Below are 18,681 nucleotides of genomic sequence, written 5' to 3' on the forward strand. Positions count from 1 at the left end.
ACCAAAGATTTCTAATGTTTTCCAATTTTATTTCAGCTTTCTTTATTTCCTTTTTAAAAAATTCCCAATAATGGTTTTCACTGGAGGTGAATGTCAGCACCGTAAACTTTGATGTAATCGAGTTTTATTGAGTGGACAGCCTAAGAATAACCAACTGAGGCTTTCTCAATAAAATGCCCCCAATCATTGGTGGCGAAAGCTTCCAACCATCAAAGGCAACAACAACTTGTATTTATATAGTGCCTTTAATATAGTTAGATGTCCCAAGGCACTTCACAGGAGCATTATCAAACAAAATTTGACACCGAGTCACGTAAAGCGATGTTAAAGCAGATGGCCAAAAGCTTGGTCAAAGAGGTAGGTTTTTAACGAGCATTTTAAAGGAGGAGAGAAAGGTAGCGAGGTGGAGAGGTTTAAGGAGGGAATTCCAGAGCTTATGGCCTAGGCTGTTGGAGGCACTGCACCAGTGGTGGAGCGATTAAGACTGGGGATGCTTAAGAGGCCAGAATTGGAGGAGTGCTGATATCTTGGAGGGTTGCAGGGCTGGAGGCAGTTGCAGACACAGGGTGAAGCGAGACCATGGAGGAATTCGAAAATAAGGATGAGAAATTTAAAATGGAGGCTTGCCGGACTGACAGCTAATGTAAGTCAGCGAGCACAGGGGTGATAGTTAAACAGGACTTGATGCGAGTTAGGATACATGCAGCAGGGATTTAGTCGAGCTCAAGTTTATGTAGGCTGGGAGATGGAATGCCATCCAAGGGAGCATGGGAATAGTCAAGACTAGAGGTAAAAAAGGCATGGATGAGGGCTTTAGCAACAGATGGAAATGGACCATTTACTGAGAGCCAAAGGCCTTGGAAGAAGGAGTTTTGGGAAATGAACAGAAGCTGGGAAAATGAAGACACAGCTTCCATAGAAAAGTTATGCATAGGTCCATAAAAATTATTCTGAAATTTCAATTGAAAGCTGCAATGTGCTTTCGATGAACTGAACCAGGTTTTCTTTCCTCCTCTGGATCAGCTCCTCTGTACACAGATTCAACTGGTCGGATATCTAAGGGCTGAAGAAGGTGCCGAGGAGGGGAAAGGACAATGTCTAGTCACATGCCTTGGTACAAGTGAGGTGGATGTACTGCTGAGGTGGCCTGGGTTGTACTGCTTGCATTCAGCTGAATTCACATCAAAACTCAGAGCATCACTGCACGTCCTCCTGACTGCATACAAAAAAGGCAAGAAAGGACTATGGGCAGCTCCATTGGACAGTGCAAACTCAGGTAGAATGCTAACTCCCAGGAGAAGGAAAAACACATTTGAGCTCTTCAGCTTTAACAGACATCAACAACTTGTATTTATATAGCACCTTTAATGCAGTAAAAACATCCCAAAGTATTTCACAGGAGTGTTATCAAACAAAGTCTGATGCCAAGCCAGAGATATTAGGACAGGTGACCAAAGGTTTGGTCAAAGAAATAGATTTTAAGGGCGTCTTCAAATAGGGAGAGGTGCTGAAAGGTTTAGGGAGGCAATTCCAGAGCTTAGGGTCTATAGGCAGCTGAAGCCATGACAAACAATGGTGGAGCAATGAAAATTAGAATAAGTAATCTAACCATGCAAAGGATGACCTGAGAGAACATCTTTCTGAGCAAGAGACCAGAATTGGAGGAGCACGGGGATGGCGGAGAGGGGATAGGGACAGAGCAAGGTATTTGAAAACAAGAATGAGAATTATAAAATTGAGGCATTGCTAGACCATCAGAAAGCCAATTGCTGTCTTCTTGTTTTGCACATATCCTGTCTCTCAGTGAGTCTACTGATTTGAAAGGGTGATCAACAGAAAGGGTGATGTCATGACTTAATGAGGCACTCCTTCTGCTGGGGCTTTGTGATAAGCTAGTCTAGAGTGGCTTATTACATACACAAAACTGCAGCACTGAAATTGGAACAAAAGTGATTGCTGGAAATCTGAAATAAAAACAAAATGATGGAAATATTCAAGAAGTCTGGCAGTATCAGTGAAGAGAGAAACAGAGTTAACGTTTCAGGTCAAGGACCTTTCACCAGAACTGAAGGAAGACAGAAATATCCTAAGCTTTGGAAGTGAAAGGGGGCAGGAAGAACAAAATGGAAGGTCTGGGTTAGGGTAGATGGCAGGAAAGATTATATCACAAAAGATTTCATGATACAAAAGGCATAAAGAGTGGTAACGGTTGTAGTAAAGGAACAAAAGATGTGGCAAGAGTGGGTGTGAACGGCAAAATAATGAACAGCTGGGTTCGAAAGCAAAAATGCACAAAACAAGATTAAAACTGGCACATGCAAAAAAAAAAATCAGAAACTAAATGCGGGGACAGAGTTTATGCTCTGAAATTGTTGAACTAAATGTTGAGTCCACAAGGCTGTAAAGTGTCTAATCGAAGGATGATGTGTTGTTCCTTAAGCTTGCATTGAGCTTCATTGGAACACTGTAGCAGGCCAAGGATGGAGATGTCCAGGTGAGAGCAAAGTCGATAATTAAAATGACAGGCAAGCTCGGGGTTCATGCTTGCAGACTGAGCGGAGGTGCTCGCAAACTGGTCACCCTAGCTGCGTTTGGTCTCTCCTATCAGCTGTCAGACAAGCATCAGGAACCATCAATGAGAAGCCAGCTAGACTACGAGCAGAATTTTACGGCCTCGTTTCAGTGGGGACGGGGCCGTAAAATGCGGTGAGACGTTCTAAACCTCATTGACTTCAGCGGGAACGTAGAATCCCACTGTCGTAAAATTCTGCCCTACCTGTGGAGATGCCTTTAACAAAATCTAGGTACGTATATGAGGAAGAAAGGAGTAGAAGGATATGTTGACAGGGAGAGGGGTAAAGTAAATGGAGGCCTATGTGGAGCAGAAACATTGGGAATGGGCTGAATGATCTGTTCTGTGCTGTAAATTTCTATGTAATGCTGTGTACGGCTGTAGGCTGATGAACAGAATTCTTGATATTTTTCAGAAAATATTCAGGAGTTCTATATAACTTATATTGAATGGAAATGGCAATTTTTAATTTTATATTTGGATTAGACATGCCTGATCCAGCAAAATTATTACACAGCAGAAAAATAAAGTTGGCAGAATTAATTTCTTGCAAAGCTCTAATTCTAAGGACTGCTCCTTTGCTAAGGTGTTCATTTGCTCTTAAATATAAATTTAGCGAGGTTTGGAGCCATGGACGAGGGTCTCACTCCAGCCAGAGCACACCGGGAAATTACTCACAGGGAAAAGTCAATGGATGATAAACTGGGGCTGATTTCTTAGCTGACTTTCCAGCCTGTGCCAGCAGTCGCAAAATTTAACTTTTAAGAGAAGATTTTAAAAACATTTAATTGGCAGCTCTTGGCTGCATCAGAATCTTTTCAAGTGGCTTCCGGAAGTGCTCGGGCAGCTCCTTAGGCCTCTCGCTGGCTGGGTCCACAAAGACGTGGGTGGACCTTCCTGTTGTGCAGGCCATGGCCTCAAACCCCGCCAGCAAGGGACTGCCCGAGTAGCATCCATCAGAGAGGAAGTCGTAATCCAAGGGCAGCGGGATGCGGCCCAGGCGGGGCTTGAACAGAGCCACCCGGTAGTGCACACTGGACCGGCCAATCCTTTCCACCCCCAGTGCTGCCAGTGGGTTCTGAGGGAACATCATGGGTGCGTGGAATGAGCACTTGCAGCTCACGATAAATCCCACCAATGACGAGGTCTGCCGATTTGCATTTAACCCGCAGTACCTAGACCGGAAAGGGAAACAGAGTTATTACACACTCAATCTGTGTGGCAGCATAAGGCATCAGTAGCCCCAAAGTCAGCTTGGCTCAATCAATACCATTCATGCCTCAGATGCGCAGTCGCGCATTTGCAACACTCCATCATCAGCAGCCATGCCTTCAGTTGCCTAGGCCCTGGGGGGGATTTCCTTCCCTAAACCTCATCTCTGCTCCTTAAAACTCTGACCAAGCTTTTTGTCACCTGTCCTAATATCTTTTGTCTGATAATGCTACTATGAATCACCTTGGGATGTTTTGCTATTTAAAAGGTGCTACTTAAATGCATGTTGTTGCTGTTGTGGGTTCAAGCATCGCTCTGAAACCCTAAACACACAACTTAAGGCTCTATATCGACGCAGTACTGAGGGAATGCAGCATTAATGGAGGTGCTGCCCCATGGATGAGGTGTTAAACCGAGGGTCTGTGAGCCTATTTAAGGGGCAGAAAAGATCCCACAATGCAATGTGATGAAGAACAGGAAGCTTTGATATTTTGGCCAACAACCCTCCTCCAAACAAAACAGAGGAACAGATTATCACATCTCAATTCATCTCCAATGTTCTCGCTAAACTGACTGGAAATCACGGAGCGTGCTTTGTTATTTGTTAAATACTGCATTTGCACACAAAAAATTCAAAGGTAAAAAACTGACCTCGCACAGCAACAAAAACATTGTTCATCGCATTGCTGTTTGTGAGATCTTGGGAGTATGGGAACAGGAGCTTCACTCCTCAAGCTAGTTGATTTGTATCTTAACTCCATTTACCCTCCATGGTTCCATATCACTTCATAAACTATCAATCTCAGTTTCAAAATTTTCAGTTGAACACCCGCCCCTCCCATATCCTCAACGGGTTTTTTGGGGGAGAGAATTCCAGATTTCCACTGTCCTTCCTGTGAAGAAGTAATTCCTGACATCACTCCTAAAATCTAATTTTGAGGTTATGTGCCCTTGTTCTGAACTTCATGAGGGGAAGTAGTTTCTCTCCATCCTATTAAATCCTTTAAAAATCTTAAACACCTCAATTAGATCACCTCTTAATCTTCCGAATTCACGCCTAACCTATGCAACCTATCTTCATAATTTAACATTTTTAGCCCCATTGTTCTGTCGCAAATTGGCTACTGCATTTTCATGCATACCAATCAATTGGCTCTATGGAATTCATTGTATGCAAATGACTCTGAGATATGTTTGAGAAATGTGATAATGTCCAATGAGTTTTTTTTTTCAGGGCTGTGCTCATATGATCGGCTAAATTTACCACAGACATGGGCTGTTGCAAACTCCAAAATGCTTACTGCACCACCACATTCATTATCTTATTACTGCTGGCCCCACATCAGCAATGAAAGACAATTGAAAAAGGCAAATAATGTCCAGTCATAAATGGCTTGTTCCCCTCCCCACCTCCCCGATGATGTTGACATCTTGGCGTACAGTTCTACAGATCCCTTGTCAATCATACTTCTTGTATACGCCTCAAAATCTCAGCAGCAGCACTTTCTTCTTCTGAAGGAGAGACGTAACACAACCACACTCTGGCCGTGTTCTGATTTAACAGCTGCTTTCTAGAAAGGGAGTCACTTGATAGTAATTGGAGCAGATCTTCCTGTTCTTAACCAGTTGTACCTCTGGGTAACTTTTAGTAATCTTTCTATTTGGCTCAGCATATTTCTCACCACGTCTTGGGGTGTGTTCCTATGTTGAAGACACTCTGTATACCCAAGCTAATGTATGCCTGGCTTTGTTTCACCCAGAGTTTCACCCAGATCAAAGCAATTCCCAGCTAAGCCACTAGGGGAGTTGCTAACATGATGAAAAGAATGGCATAATTAACATGGGGGAGAGTGTTAAATGTGAGGTGGATTCTCACTTTCGGACTAAATTTGCCTCAGGATGATCACGTCTAGAAAAATTCTTCATTTTGAGCATCATTCATTGAGTGTCCTTAAGTAAACAATCAAGGCTGACTCTCCCAGTGCAATACTGAGGGAGTGATGCACTGTCGGAGGTGCCACATGGGGAGCATCATCTGAACTCTTAACTGAAGATGAACTGAATATAGTGGGTAGGCTGGAGGATGAGGATAAGAGAAGAGATAACAGCACAAAATTACACAAAAGAAAATCAAAGAAAAGTATAAGAAGGGGGAAGACTTGCATTTTATATAACAATCTCAGAATATCACAAAGTGCTTTACAGCCAATAAACTGCTTTTGAGATGTAGTTACCATTGCAATGTAGGAAACATGGCAGCCAATTTGCACAAAGCAAGGTCCCATAAGCAATGTTTTAGGTGTTCAGGTTATGGCATCTCTGACAGTGCAGCACTCCCTCGGTACTGTACTGGGAAAGTCAGCCTTGATGGTTTGCTTAAGTCTATAGAAGACACAGGGATAAACATTGACCAGGTCACAGGGGAAGATTTCCCTACACTTCTTTTAAAGAGTGCCATGTGATCTTTTACAGCCACTAGACAGGGCCTCAGGTTAACCTCTCATCCGAAACAAGGCACTTCAGACAGTGCAGCACTCACTTAGTACTGCACTGGGAGTGTCAGCCTTGATTTTGTAGTCAAATCTCTGGAGGCGGATTTGAACCCATAACCTTCTGACTTAGAGGCAGGAGCACTACCCACTGAGCCCTGTGGCTAAAACATAATGGGGAAGCACGTAGGTAATTTCTTCTGTTGAAAGATTAGATAGCTAAGTGTAAGAAATATTGCCAGCGACAAGTTAAGGCCTGACCTGGGACTACAAAGTATTGCAATGAGTCCAAGTATAGCCATCATTTCTATGCTTCACTGTAGTTTCTGTAATGAGTACAATATGTATCCATTCATGATTAAAAAGTTACAACCGTAAAACAAAATGATGCATCAGTGGAATAAGCAGGCAGCAATGCTGGAGCTCTTTGTTCCTTGAGGGCAGCTACTAATAAAACTAGTCATGTAATAAAAGAATTAATAGAACAAAAGCCCTTGTATGAATCTGCATTGTAGTACATTGAGCGACATAACATGGTACAGAGGGAGAGGGGAGGAACCATGGGTGTTGGATCTGTACAGGGGACTATGGTACTAGTACTCTCAGTGAAGTGCAAATGAGATTTGGGCCCAGATTTTTGCTAAAATCCTGGAAATGGCCAAAAATTCTAAGTTCTGCCCCCAAAATGGCATGTTTCATGGGGGCTGGAGTGAAGTCAGGCTGGGGTTCACGCATGCCTGGCCATTTAAATCACCAACTGCCTCCACTGAAGTGGGATTTTGGTAGGCCAGGAGCCTGTAACCCAAAGTGAACAGATTAGACCTGGTAGGAGGAGGTCTGAACTTGGTGGATTCGTTTGGATAGCCAGGGTACCCCTTTGGAAAGGTAAGGTACCCCTTTGGATAGGATCCCGGGACACCTTTGAGGGAGGTAAGGCACCTTTTGGGAGAGGCGATGCACCCTTTGGGAGGGGCAAGGCACCCTTTGGGGTTGTTAAAGGTGAATGTGATTTTGCACCTTTTATGCACAAATTCACTGGAACTGTTAAGGTGTCAAAGAACTGTCCAGCTGTCAAAGAACCGTCAAAGTGGTCAAGGAGCTGTCAAAGGATACTAGGTGAGTTAGCAAGGAAGGGTGCTGGGTGGGGTCATGGGTTGGAATGAGTTGGCACTTAGTTGGCACTAAGTTGGCATAGGGGCTATAAAGGTCCATGGGGATTTGGGAGGCATAGGGGGTATGATTGGCCATGGGGGGTGGTAAAGGGGTATGGATTGGCTTAGGTATGAGGGGCCAGGGGTGAGTGGGGGCATGTAGTGGCATAAGTTGACCTTGGATGGGTCATAGGGAGTGTGTGGGCACAGTGAAGGAGGGTGACTGTTTTTTGTTCTATTCTACTTTTTAACATTTATTTCAACCCAGTGCCAGACCACAGAGGCAGGCCCTCCGCCCAGCCCACCTCTGCACCCGGCAGCCTCCGTTCTTGTTCCATTCCGGGGGTGGCAGGCCTGACTTCTAATCTAGCCTGCCCACTTCCACCCCCCCCCCGCCCCCCGCCCTCACCCCCACAATAAAAATCCGGCCTGTGGGTGGCCGGGAATTTGCCCGTTTCTGTGCACCCAAACCCGAGGCGAAAATCTGGGCCCTGGCCTCACACTCTGTTTTTAGTAAAATCCATTGTCCCATTGTGATTCAAGGTGAACACTGAGAATCAGTGAACGTTACTGCCCGTCAAGCTATCTGGCAATAATTGAACATTGGGATGGACAAATGTTACTGCATGCTAGAATTAAGACACGGCCTTTCCAGTGACATGCACTCATATTATAGAATATGACAGCAGCTGCTGCAAAGAGAGGCAGTTTTACTGCATGAATTTATTATGGAATTAAATCACCGGCAACCTAGTTCCTTCCTGGTTTTGACGCAACGAGAACAACTTTAATTTCGTCCTTATCAGATTACATATATTCACTAATGCATTGCGTGTTCAAAGGCAGAAGGTTAGCAGAGTACAGCGATCCCTATCTGCCCTCAATAAAGAGCAGCGCACTGTATTATTTTCACAAGCTTCAGTCCTCGTCTAGAAGCAATGTGCTCCCAGCCCTTTTATCAGCTGGTCTTAGAAAGAACGCACAAGATTTCCTGCATCCTATCATCGAAGGCCGTGCCTCCAGCCGCCTAGACCTTAAGCTCTGGAATTCCCTCCCTAAATCTCTCCGCCTTCCTTGCTCCCTTTAGGATGCACATTAAAACCTATCTCTTCAACCAAGTGATTGGCAAAAGAACCAGGGGCAACATGAGGAAACCTTTTTGCACACAGTGAGTTGTTGTGATCCGAAATGCACTGCCTGGAAGGATGATTGGCAAGCTGATTGAATAGTAACTTCCAAAAGGGAATTATGTAAATACCTGAAGGAAAAACAATTGTAGGACTATGGGGAAAGAGCATTGGAGTTGGATTAATGGCTTTCTCTGTCATAGAGCCGATTTAGGCATGTTGGGCCAAATGGCTTCCTTCTGTGCTGTATCACCCTATGACTCTGTAACTCACCTGGAACAGTTACAGGCAGCCAAGAGGGCAGGATTCTGAAAAGGTAATGGATTGCCCACTCTCCAACTCTCACATGAATCAACGGGTAGTACAAGAAAATGACATCTAGTAGCAAAGTGCTTGAAGCAACACAGGAGCAGTTGGCCGGCACTCAGCTCTGCAACCCTATTTCTTTATAAAGTGATAGTGGGCCATTACCTTCTAACAGTGATGAACCCATAACAAAGGAGACCCTTGGTGTCGATTTAGATGCTTCAGGGCACCTTAAGGGGTCCCTGCAGATTGCCAGGTGTCTCTGTACCAATGGTACTTCTTCAGTTGGGAAAACACTGACTACGAAGACACATCTACAACTGAGATGAATAACTTCTCGGGGGAAAATAGACTAGATTGATTTCTGGGCTTAGAGGATTTTCCTATGAGAAGAGATTGAGTAGAATGAGCCTATATTTTCTGGAGTTTAGATGAAGGAGAGATCATCTCATTAAAACGTATAGGGCAGAATTTTATGTCCCGCGGGCGGGTGCGCATCTGACTGATCGGGCGTAAAGTAGAGTGCGATAGCATCGAGGGAGTGTCCCGATGTCGTTGGGTACCCGCGCGATATTTCGGTCGGCAGGTGTGCATGAGAGTCAGCAGCGTGCCTGCCGACAATTAAGAGGCCTATTAAGGCCATTAAAGTTTTAATTAGTGGTGATTTTTCGCTGCCCATCCAATGTTACGGTTAGCTGGCGGGCAAGTCGGGGGTTTTTGAGGAAACCCCCGAATTGTCCGCCGTAGTGGGTGTCTGGAATTCGCTGCCCAAGTTGGTGGCGGAGGCAGAAACTCAAAACTCTTTTAAAAAGCAACTGAATCTGCACCTTAAGTGCTGTAAGCTGCAGGGCTATGGGCCGGGTGCAGGAAGGTGGGATTAGAAAGGGCACCTGGGTGTCCTCGGGCTGGCATGGACGAGATGGGCCGAATGACCTCCTTCCGTGCTGTAACTTTTCTATGGTTCTATGGTTCTAAGGGTCTGAGGAGGTTTCCGCTATCAATTTAAAAAAAAACATTTGGGCAGAATTTTTATTATCTATATGTTTATGTGAGTGATTCCGATGTGTGGACATTTTTTTCTGCATTTTTACATCCTTATTTCTTGGTTTTAAAATCCTCAGCTCCCTGAGGCAGCTCCCTGTCTTCAGGGAGCTTTCATTGCCCACTCCCCCTGCACCCGCACTGATGCCAGTGCACACCCTCCTCCCACCACCACCCCGGCAGCACTGAGCCTTTCAGTGTGCATTTCACGCTGGCTGTCTGTTAATTGGCCAGCCAGCGGGAAATCGCGGTCAAGGGCCTAACACCTGCGGCGGGCCATTTCCCGGCCACTCCCAGGCCTGCCCACCACACCCACCTGATGACCCGAAAATCCTGCCCATAAAATTCTTTGAGGGTTTGTTTGGATCGTTGCTGAGAGACAGTTTTCCCCGGCTGAAGACCTTAAAACTAGGGTCATGGTCACAGGGTAAGGGATCAGCCGTTTAATGCTGAGATGAGGAGAAATTTCTTCATTGAGAGTATTGTGAGTCTTTGGAATTCTCTATCAAAGAAAGCTAAGGATGCTCAGTTGTTGAGCTTATTCAAGGCTGAGGTTAATACCTTTTTGGACTCTAAGGGATTAGAGGATATGAGGATCAGGCAGAACAGTGGAGTTGATATCGAAGTACAGCCATGATCGTATTGAATGACAGAGTAGGTTTGAGGGACCATATGGCCTATTCCTGTTCCTAATTGTTATGTTCTTAAACATAGCAGTAAAACCATGTAAACACTAGCACTGCTCAGCTGAATAAAATTAATTCACAGTTTATGATATCTTGCAGTTGGCTATTCTTTATGGTGCAGAGAAAATAATATGTCCCCAAAAACCAAACGCAGTGCTTAAAGCCAAAGGTGCATTTGGGTCCCCTTCTGGCATAATGTTGGAGGCAGTGGTAACATCAGTTCATGGACCTTTAGTCACAGCCTCCCTGATAAACTTGATTCCCCTCAATCGTTACTCTATCATACACAAGTAGCCGACTGTGGTATAGGGTCTCGCACCTCCTATGCTCTCTCGCTGAAATATAGGCGCTAATGACTACCTGCCCTCCTACACTGTCTGAAATGTATTTAACAGAAGCTACATCAGGTGTGTAATCAATGCTGCCAATATCCTAACTTAGACCAAACCCTGTTCACCCATCCCCTATGTACACGCTGACCTATATTGGCTCTCTTCCAGCAATGCCTCTATTTTAAAATTCAAACTTTTGCCTTTATATCCCTCCATGGCCTTGTCTCTCCCCAACCCTGTAACCACCTCCAGCCCTTCCACTCTCCAAGACTTCTGCGCCCCTCCGACCCTCCCATTATCTTAAAGAGCTCTGTCATCCTTCAGCCTTCTTATTTCTAGAGAAAAGAGTTCCAGCATTTTAAATCTTTCCTAATAGGAATAACCTCTCAGTTCTGGTAACATTTCTTGCACATCTTTCTTTCACCTTCTCCACTGCCTCTCTTTCCTTTTGTATTACGGAGACCAAAACTGTGGTCAGTACTCCCTGTGTGATCTAATCAAAGTTTGATATAACTCTATTGTAGTGTGAAACAAGGTTTTATGTAAGTGTTCAAGGATTTCTTCAATATCTAGGGCACTTGTTAAAACTATGTGGAGTTGATTTGCATGCCTCCTGTGCAAATGCTCGTCCCATGCACTTTAAACCACATATATGTACACAGAAAACTCCATCCTGGGCAGGAGCATTTCAATTACACCCAGGCAACATGAATGGAGTTACTCTTAATGATGTGGCAGAGCAGCAACAGAGAAGGAAAGGAAGCAAATCCTGAATTCTGGATACCCTGTGGAGGCGTCCTGCCCCATGTGCCCAAAATGTGCGGGTCAAGAATTGGCCTGTTCAGACACATGAAGACCCATGTCAGAAACTCGCAACCCTGAGTAGATGTCATGCTCGAAGCGAGGGACAGTTGCTGTGCTTCTGGAGTTACACTGTAGATAGTAATCATACAGAAGCTGCTGTTCTTGAGACCAGGGGCTACAAAATAAATATGCCAGTGAAACACCATTTCACTCTCTCCTTTAGAACCATAGAACCATAGAACACTACAGCACAGAAAACAGGCCATTCGGCCCTTCTAGTCTGTGCCGAAATATTATTCCACTAGTCCCATTGACCTACACCTAGTCCATAACCCTCCAGGCCTCTCCCATCCATGTATCTATCTAATTTATTCTTAAAACTTAAGAGTGAGCCCACATTTACCACGTCAGATGGTAGCTCATTCCACACTCCCACCACTCTCTGAGTGAAGAAGTTCCCCCTAATGTTCCCCCTAAACCTTTCCCCTTTCACCCTAAAGCCATGTCCTCTCGTGTTTATTTCTCCTAATCTAAGTGGAAAGAACCTACTCGCATCTACTCTGTCTATACCCCTCACAATTTTGTAAACTTCTATTAAATCTCCCCTCATTCTTCTACGCTCCAAGGGATAAAGTCCTAACCTGTTTAATTTTTCCCTGTAACTCAACTCCTTAAGACCCAGCAACATCCTAGTAAATCTTCTCTGCACTCTCTCAATCTTACTGATATCCTTCCTGTAGTTAGGCGACCAGAACTGCACACAATACTCCAAAGTTGGCCTCACCAATGTCTTATACAACCTCATCATAACATCCCAACTCCTATACTCAATACTTTGATTTATGAAGGCCAGTATGCCAAAAGCTTTCTTTGCAACCTTGTCTACCTGTGACGCCACTTTCAGGGAATTATGTATCTGAACTCCCAGATCCCTTTGTTCCTCCGCACTCCTCAGTGCCCTACCATTTACTGGCATCTATTTACTGCCCTATCATTTACTTACCATTTAAGCTGCCCTCACTGCTAAACATGCAACATGTTGCCTACACCTTTAAAATTAGAATTATAGAGTAATTGGTTCAAGAAGGCAGCTCACCACCACCTTCTCAAGGGCAATTAGCGATGGGCAATAAATGCTGGCCCAGCCAGCAACTCCCACATCCCATAAGTAAATTTTTAAAAAGTTTCCTTATGTCACCGTTGGCACTTTTGCCAGTCACCTTAAACAGACTATCTGCAAACTAGTTAGAGCATAAAAAAAGGCTTACACTAATATAATGCCTTACATGACCTCAGCCTGTCCTAAATGCTTTACATCAAATGAAGCAGTCACTGTTATAATGTAGGAAATACAGTAGCCAATTTGCACACAGCAAGTCCTCAGAAATGTGATAATTACAAGATAATCTGTTTTAGTGATGTTGATCAAGCAACAATTATTGCCCAGGTCACCAAGGATAACTGTCCTAATTTTCTTCAAAATTGTGCCATCCACCTTAAGAGGCCAGGCAGGGACTTGGTTTATTGTCTCATCTGAAAGACAACACCTGCAACAGTGTCGCACTCCCTTAGCAATGTACTGGAGTATGATATGAGAGTTTTGTGCTTAAGCCTTTGGAGTGGAACTGGAACCCATAACCTTCAAACTCAAAGGCGAAAATGCTACCCACTGGACCATAGCTGATACCCCAAATGTGTGACTCTTGAGGTATAATGCAATCATTCAAAATTCACATGAATGGACATCATGTAACATTCAGTATACAGTTTGAAACTTTTACTGATCTTTTTGCATTTAGGCTATTTTTTTGGACTCCAAATTCCAAATCAGTTAATTTGAATGGCCCTGATAACTCAAATTTCCTAAGCACTACCATTTTTCAACTTTGGTTGGTGCATTGGTAATTAAAATTATTAGATAATTCAAATATTTTTGTGCACAAAGGACAACTTCAAAAGATGAGGAATAGATGGAAACGCTATTTGTTGCAGAATTTAATAACTCCCAATCAAAAGAGCAAAAATTTCCTGTGAGCGATTCTATAAATTATATTAGGATTAAAGTAGGCAGGCATGACACTTCTGAAATAACATGCTCTTCACACTTCTCCAAGTGCTATCGTAGCTTCTGTAACCGATGAAAAGTTTGTAATCCAGATATGGAATGCACAATACTTATGCATAATGGCTTTGTAAAAATAGGACTGTAGGAATTGGAAGAAGGTCAAGGTTCATCTAGTTCACCTTCTACCATCCTGGGAGTCACATGATACAAAATGATAATGCAGATGTTGACTCATCACAGTGATCAATCTCTATCAATTAGTCTACAACAGACCCAAACATGAGGGGAAAAAAAGCCCCAGAGGTTGAGAGCTTGTGATAGGTCCAAAACCCCAATTTACCCACAGGTGTCTCTATGTCATAAATAAAAATAAAAAGTGCCAGAAATACTGAGCAACTCTGGCAGCATCTGTGGAGAGAGAAACAGAATTAATGGGAAGAATTTTATGGCCCAGTTTCGGTGGGGATGGGGCCGTAGAATGCGGCGAGACATTCTAAACCCCATTGACGACAGCGGGAACATAGAATCCCGCTGTTGTAAAATTCTGCCCAATGTTTCAGGTCTGTAACCTTTCATCAGCTCTGTTTCTCTCACCACAGGTACTGCCAGACCTGCTGAGTATTTCTGTTTTTATTTCAGGTTTCCAGCATCTGTAGTATTTTGCATTTGTGTCTCTATGTTGATGTTTACATGTTGGTGTCTGTATGTCAATGTTCATGTGTTGGTTTCTGACGTTGTCTGTTAAGATTAGACTGTGGAACTTGCTGCTACATGGGGTCATTGAGGCTATTAGCATAGACACATTTAAGGGGAGCCTAGGTACATGAGGGAGAAGGGAATAGAAGGATTTGATGGCAGGTTGAGAAAAAGTTAGGTGGGAGAGGTTCATGTGGAGCATAAATGTTGACATAGACTTGTTGGGCTGAATGGCCTGTTTTGATGGTGTAAAAGTTTTATAATCTCATGTAAGGTGTGTATGTCAACATATCTGTACAAATGTGCCCAATATTTGTGTGTTTTTTTATTCTTTCGCTGGACATGGGTGTTGCTGGCTAAGTCAGCATTTTTATTGCCCATCCCTAATTGCACTTGAGAAGGCAGTGGTGATCCGCCTTCTTGAACCACTGCACTCCATGTGGTGTAGGTACACCCACAGTGCTGTTAGGGAGGGACTGTGAAGGAGCGGTGATATAGTTCCAAGTCAGGATGGTGTGTGGCTTAGAGGGGAACTTCCAGGTAGTGGTGTTCCTTCTAGATGGCAGCAGTTGGGGATTTGGAAGGTGTTGTTGAAGGAGCCTGGGTGAGTTGCTGCAGTGCATCTTGTAGATGGTACAAACTGCTGCCACCATGTGTCAGTGGTGGAGGGACTCGATTTTGAAAGTAGTGAATGGAGTGACAATCAAGCGGGCTACTTCGTCTTGGATGTTCGAGCTTCTTGAGTGCTGTTAGAGCTGCACTCATCCAGGCAAGTGGTGAGTATTCCATTAAGCTCCTGACTTGTGCCTTGTAGATGATGGACAGGTTTTGGGGAGTCAGGAGGTGAGTTACTTTCTGCACAATTCCCAGCCTCTGACCTGCTCTTGTAGCTACAGTATTTATATGGCTAGTCCAGTTCAGTTTCTAGTCAATGGTGACCCTCAGGATGTTGATAGTGGGGGATTCAGTGGTGGTAATGCCATTGAATGCCAAGAGATGGTTGGTATCTCTCTTGTTGGAGATGGTCATTGCCTGGCACTTGTGTAGTGTGAATGTTACTTGCCACTTATCGGCCCAAGCCTGAATTTTGTCCCGTCTTGTGGCATATGGGTATGGACTGCTTCAGTATCTGAGGAGTCGTGAATGGTGTTGAACATTGTGTAATCATCCATGAACATTCCCACTTCTGACCTTATGATAGAGGGAAGGTCATTGATGAAGCAGCTGAAGATGGTTGGGCCAAGGACACTACCCTGAGAAAACCCTACAGCAATGTCCTGGAACTGAGATGCCTGACCTCCAACAACCACAACCATCTTCCTTTGTGCTAGGTATGACTCCAACCAGTGAAGAGTTTTCCCCCTGATTCTCATTGACTCCAGTTTTGCTAGGGCACCTTGATGCCACACTTGATCAAATGCTGCCTTGTTGTCAACGGCAGTCATTCTCACCTCACCTCTTGAGTTCAGTTCTTTTGGTTATGTTTGGACTAAGGCTGTAATGAGGTCAGGACCTTAGTGGCCCCGGTGGAACAGTGGCCCTCCTGTGAGAGATAGCAGGGCACTTTTACATAATAAAAGGCTTGTATCTAGTGCAACTCATGGCCCCTGGACATTCCAAAGTGCTCTACAAGATTTTGAAGTACTATTGAACTGTGGCACCATTGCAGAGTGGGAAATGCGGCAATCAATTTGCACACAACAAACTCCCACAAACAGTAATCTGATATGACCAGATATTCTGTTTTAGTGCTACCCACCACTCCCTCCTCCTCTTTGCAATGGTGCCATGAGATCTATTGTGGCTTCATGAAAGGGAAAATGAGGCCTAAGTTTAGTGCCTCATCTGAAAGGCAGCATCTCTGACAGTGCTGCACTCAATCAGCACTGCACTGATGGGCCATGGTCAGGCTAGAATTTTGTGCTGACGTCTCTGGAGTGGGAGTTGAACCTCCAACTTCTAACTAAGAGATAAGAGTGCTACAAATTCAGCCACTGTTCATATTGTATAGGAGCATTGAAAGTAATATTTCTCCCTGTATTAAGTTTCTTTCATCTGCTGCAATAGTGTGTTGTGCAGGTCATTCACTCAAATGTCCACCTCAGACTGGTTCTTTGTTATATCTTTCCACCATTCTGATCAAAGGCAAAGAATGTGAATCTTGTCAGGAGGTTTGAGGACATAGTGTGGGATTTTCCAGCAGCAGTATTGAGAAAGGCAGGCGATATGAGACCACTCCTCCTTGTCTTGCCCCTACCAGTTATACCACCTGCAAATAAAAGGGGGAAAAATGTTGGGACAGCTTGAGCACTGATGTCGTGCTCCCCTCTGTTTACTATCCCTTTACCTTCCCCACTTCCTGCACTATAGTGATGAGAAGCCCAGGTGGTGAGATACCTGTTACCAGCAGACAATGACCAGTTACAAATGGTGGGAAGGTTTTTTTGTCAATTTTATGCGGTAGCATAAATCTGAATCAATAGGTGAATGACGATAAAGCAGGAGAGAAGATAAGGCAGCTCCAAGCAATATTGATGCAAAGTTTGCAAAGCCTTCAGAGGGCAGGAGGGAAGTAAACAAAATATGAACAAAATCCAAGCTCATGGAATAAATGGGAAAGTAGGCGCTTGGATAAGAAACTGGCTTAGTGAAAGGAAACAGAGAGTAGTGATAATTGATTGTTTTCAGATTGGAGGAAGGTTTGTAGTGGAGTTCCCCAGAGGTCAGTGTTGGGACCCTTGCTCTTCCTGATATATATTAATGACCAAGACTGTATGATTTCAAAAGTTGCAGATAATACAAAGATTGGAAACGTTGTCATCTATGATGAGGATAGTCTTGAACTTCAAAAGGACATAGACATGTTGGCGGATTGGGCAGACAAGTGGCATATGAAGTTCAATGCAGAGAAGTGTGAGGTGATTCATTTTCGCAGGAAGAATATGGAGAGACGGTATAAAATAAAGGGAGAGCCTCTAAAGGAGGTGCAGGAATAGAGGAACCTTGGTATATATGTACATAAGTCATTGAATATGGCAGGGCAAGTTGAGAGAGCAGCTAATAAAGCATATAGTATCTTTATTAATAGAGGCATTGAGTACAAGAGTAAGGAGATCATGTTGAACTTGTATAAGACACTGGCTAGGTCTCATCTGGAGCAAGGCATTCAGTTCAGGGTGCCATACTTGAGGAAAGATGTGAAGGCATTGGAGAGAGTACAGAGGAGATTCACAAGAATGATTCCAGGGATAAAGAACTGTAGCTATGAGGATAGATTGGAGAGGTTGGGACTGTTTTCCTTGGAGAAAAGAAGGCTGAGAGGAGATTTGATAGAAGTATTCAAGATCCTGAGGGACAGGGTAAATAGTGAGAAACTTCCCACTCAAGAGAGCATCAAGAAATAGAGGGCACAGATTCAAAATAATTGACAAAGGGAGTAAAAGTGATGTGAAGAAAAAAAATTCTCCCAGAGGGTGGTTGGAGTCTGGAACAAACTTTCTGAAAGAGTGGTGGAGGCAGGTTCAATCATGGTATTGGAAAGGGAATTGGATCGCTTCCTGAAGAGAAAGAATGTACAAGATTACTGGGATGAGGCCAAGGAGTGGGACTAGGTAGAATGCACTTTCAGAGATCCAGTGCAGATGAGTCAAATGGCCTCCTTCTGCACTGTAAAGGTTCTGTAATTCTTCTGCAAAACAGACAGAAGATAAAGGAGCCCCGCAGTCTTGACGCCTTGAATTGGAGTAGAAGACGCTATAATGTGTTTCAGTTCCCAATGCAGTGAGGCTTCAGGAGATATACTGTGTACACAGCACTTAAGGTCTCAGCAGTGGCTGAGTGAGTAACACTCCTGCCTCCAGATCAGACAGTTGTGGGTTCAAGCCCCACTCCAGGGACTTAAGTACAAAATCCAGCTTGACGTACCAGATCACTACTAATAGAATGCTGTGCTGGCTGTCAGCTGAGGTGTTAAACTGAGACCCTGTCTGCCTTCTCAAGGATAAGATGTAAAAGATCCTGCGGCACTATTTCAAGGTAAAACAGAGCAGTTCTCACCAGTGTCCTGGCCAATATTTATCTCTCACCCCACATCACTAAGAACCAGATTATCAGGTCATTTATTGCACTGTTGTTTGTGGAGCTTGCTGTGCACAGATCGGCTGGAGGTTTCCACAACAGTGACTATGCTCATTTTGGGAC

The 18,681-nt window shown here is 44.1% G+C and overlaps 1 protein-coding gene across 4 annotated transcripts in view; it reads right to left on the reverse strand.

Moving 5' to 3' along the window:
* The window catches only part of LOC144684964 (uncharacterized), a 130,536-nt gene continuing 111,855 nt past the window's right edge, over positions 1–18,681 (reverse strand). For all 4 annotated transcript variants that reach the window (XM_078549439.1, XM_078549442.1, XM_078549441.1 and 1 more), the window contains exon 4: positions 1–3,747. In XM_078549439.1, the coding sequence (XP_078405565.1) occupies positions 3,357–3,747 (391 nt within the window). In that variant the 3' untranslated portion in view covers positions 1–3,356. The remainder of the gene's footprint in view (positions 3,748–18,681) is intronic.

This window comes from Cetorhinus maximus, chromosome 9 (genome assembly GCF_964194155.1).
Source record: "Cetorhinus maximus chromosome 9, sCetMax3.hap1.1, whole genome shotgun sequence".
In the NCBI taxonomy this organism is placed as follows: domain Eukaryota; kingdom Metazoa; phylum Chordata; class Chondrichthyes; order Lamniformes; family Cetorhinidae; genus Cetorhinus; species Cetorhinus maximus.